Genomic DNA, 3,111 nt, shown 5'->3' with positions numbered 1-3,111 from the left:
GAGGGGGGACGCGGGGGGGGGGTAGAGGGTAACGTGGGGTCAAGGACACATATGTAATATCTTAATCAATAAAAAATACATTAAAAAAGAAATTATACAACACAACAATAAAAAGACAACTCAATTTTTAAATGAGCAAAAGATCTGAATGGACATTTCTCCAAAAGTAGATAAATGTCCAATGAGTACATGAAAAGATGCTCAAAATCATTAGTTATGAGGGAAATGCAAATAAAAACCACAATGAGATACCATTTCATACACACTCGGATGGCTATAATAAAAAAGGTGGACAAAGACAATTGAGGATGAAGAGAAACAGGAACCCTCATAGCTAGGAATGTAAAGTAGTACAGCTGCTTTGGAAAATAATCTGGCAGTTCCTCAGAAGTGAAAGGGAGTTAACATATAACCAAGCAATTTCATTCCTAAGTATATATGAAAGAATTGAAAACATGTTTACACAAAAATCTGTACACAAATGTTCATAGCAGCATTGTTCAGAACAGCCAAAAAAAGTGGAAATAACCCAAATGTTTATAAATTAATGGATTAAAAAAATCTATACAGTTGAATATTATTCAGCCATAAAAAGGAAATACTGATAGATACTATAACATGGATGAGCCTTGAAAATGTAGCTTAGTGGTTAGAGCTTCAGCCCTAGGACTGAAAGGCTGTGGGTTGGATTCCCAGTCAAGGGTTCGATTCCCTGTCAAGGTTCACATACCTGGGTTGCAGGTTAATCCGAGGCATACATAGGTGTCAACTAAAGGGTGTGTTTTTTTCACATGGATGTCCCCTCTCTATTCCTCTCTTTCTCTCCTATCTTCCCTCTCTCCCTTCCACTCTCTCTAAAAATCAATGGAAAAAATATCCTGCAGTGAGGATTAACAAAAACAAACAAACAAACATGCTAAGTGAAAGAAGCCAGACATAAAAGGCTACATATTGTACTGCCTGCCTGAAATAAGCAAATTCATAGGGACAGAATGTAGATTAGTGGTCTTCAGGGTCTGGAGGGGTGGAGGTACAGGCTTTCTTTTTGAGGTAATGAAAATGTTCTAGAATTAGTGGTGATGATTACACAAGTTTGTGAATACACTAAAATTATTGGCTTGTACATTTTAAATGATGAATTTTATGGCAGGTGAATTATATCTTAATTTTTAAAATATATTTTATTGATTTTTACAGAGAGGAAGGGAGAGGGATAGAGCGTCAGAAACATCGATGAGAGAGAAACATCGATCAGCTATCTCCTGCACACCCCCTACTGGGGATGTGCCCGCAACCAAGGTACATGCCCTTGACCAGAATCGAACCCGGGGCCCTTCAGTCCGCAGGCCCATGCTCTATCCACTGAGCCAAACCAGTTAGGGCTATATCTTAACTTTTTAATGAAAAAAAAAAGGCTTACTTGAGCACTTACTATGTGCCTGGTGGGGCTCTGGCAATGGTTGTGAATCCTTAAGGGCTCCTAGGGTTTGGTGGTGCCACTACCATTAAAAAGTTAGAAAAGAGGAAACTGAGATTCACACAGAATGAGCCCGCTTGAGCTGCAAACACTCACCTCTCCTTTGCAGGAGTAGTTGATCTTCAGGTAGTAAGGGAAACCCAGGTATTTCTGCAAGGAGAAGTTGGGCAAATGTCCAGAGCCCAATCGGATGCACCTCCAGGACCTCTCCCATTCACCCGACCCCAGTCCTCTCACCTCCTCCGGGTCGATAGGCGCGTCCACCAGAAGACTAAACAAATTGTCCACTGTGTCCAGGAGTTCTTGCTCAAAGAAGCGGTCACTCCCATGGTTCTTGCCTACCGTCTCGAACTTGTTCAGGACAACCTGCCAGGTGCACTCCTGGTTATCCTCGACAGCCCACAGACTCCACGGTGACAACAGCACCGCCATCAGTGACCACAGCACCCACAGGGCTCGGAGTCTCGGCCACGAAGGGCCAGCAGGGCTCATCACGGGGCAGCGCGCAGCGTGGCTGGAACCTGGAGAACGCAGGAGTCAACACCCGCTAGCAAGACTGCGCTCCTGGGCCACCTTCTGAGATGCCACCTCTGTCCTTGCTTCGCCCAGCTCCTGCATTTGCCCCCCCACCTGCTCCGGGTCTAGCCTCTGCTAGGACTTCTGCCCCACACGCTGCTCTTGCTCCTGGTCCCGCCCCTGCTCTTGCGCTGGGCTCTGCTTCTGCTCCAGACCTCGCTGATGCCCCAGGTCCTGCATCTACTGGGAAGCGAGATCCCACCTCCGCTGTTTCTCCGGGTCCCGCCCTTACCGCCGCTCCTGGCCACGCGCCTTTCCCGGTTTCGCTCCACCTCCTCATCGCTCCCCTCAACCTTGCACCGTCCTTGTTTTTTGCTCTACACTTGCCCTGCACCCGGTCTCTGTTTCTCGCTTTGGCTGCGTCCCACCTATTTCCCACCCGACCCCCAGTCCTGCTACTCCCCCAGATCTCGCACCTGCACCTGCACCTGCACCTCGCCTCACCCCCACTTATTGGCCCGCCTGCCCACTTCTTTTTGTATCGCCCCTTTCTGCCTGCTTACGGGATCCTGTACCTAGCCCGCCCCGCTCCCGGTCTTGGACCTTCTCCACGCCCCGCCCCGCCCGCCCCTTTCCCTGTCCCCTCCCATTTCTCACCCAGAGCTGCTTCCCGATTTGCCTTTGCTCCCAGTTCCTCGATCTTTTCCCCCTGGATCTGGACCAGCTGCTCTTCCCGAACCTACGCCTCGCAACGTCTCTTCTTAGAGACTTTGCCTTTCGATCTCTCCTGGCCCTGCACCTATCTTCATTCAATGACGGGGCTATCACCTTTTCGTCTCACCCCCTCTGCTCACCACCCCTTTCCCTGCTCTGGACTCAATGGGCTCCACGCCCGGCCTCTTCTCGCCCCGCCCTTTCTCCGCATCTCTCCGCCTCCGCGCGGTGCCTCTGCTCTCCTCGCTCTCCTTGCCTTTCCCCCCTCTCCTCCCCTTTCGCCCGAATGGATGGCACCAGGCACCTCCCTTTTCTGCCCACCCGGAGGTACCAGTCACTTCGGTAAAACCGGCCAACCGTCACTTGGCCGCTCCAGCCCCGCTCGCTTTCGCCCGAACTTCCTC

General features: G+C 49.9%; 1 protein-coding gene across 1 annotated transcript in view; it reads right to left on the bottom strand.

Annotated features, from left to right (window-relative positions):
- CATSPERG (cation channel sperm associated auxiliary subunit gamma) overlaps positions 1–2,398 on the bottom strand; it is a 41,768-nt gene extending 39,370 nt beyond the window's left edge. Inside the window, exons 1-2 of the mRNA XM_015570068.1 lie at positions 1,715–2,398; positions 1,574–1,627 (exon numbers count right to left, since the gene is read on the bottom strand). Of these exons, the coding sequence (XP_015425554.1) occupies positions 1,574–1,627; positions 1,715–1,969 (309 nt within the window). The 5' untranslated portion in view covers positions 1,970–2,398. The remainder of the gene's footprint in view (positions 1–1,573; positions 1,628–1,714) is intronic.
- Between the last annotated feature and the right edge of the window lie 713 nt (positions 2,399–3,111).

Source organism: Myotis davidii, unplaced genomic scaffold (assembly GCF_000327345.1).
Source record: "Myotis davidii unplaced genomic scaffold, ASM32734v1 scaffold166, whole genome shotgun sequence".
NCBI lineage: Eukaryota > Metazoa > Chordata > Mammalia > Chiroptera > Vespertilionidae > Myotis > Myotis davidii.
This window is presented reverse-complemented; position numbering and strand designations above follow the sequence as displayed.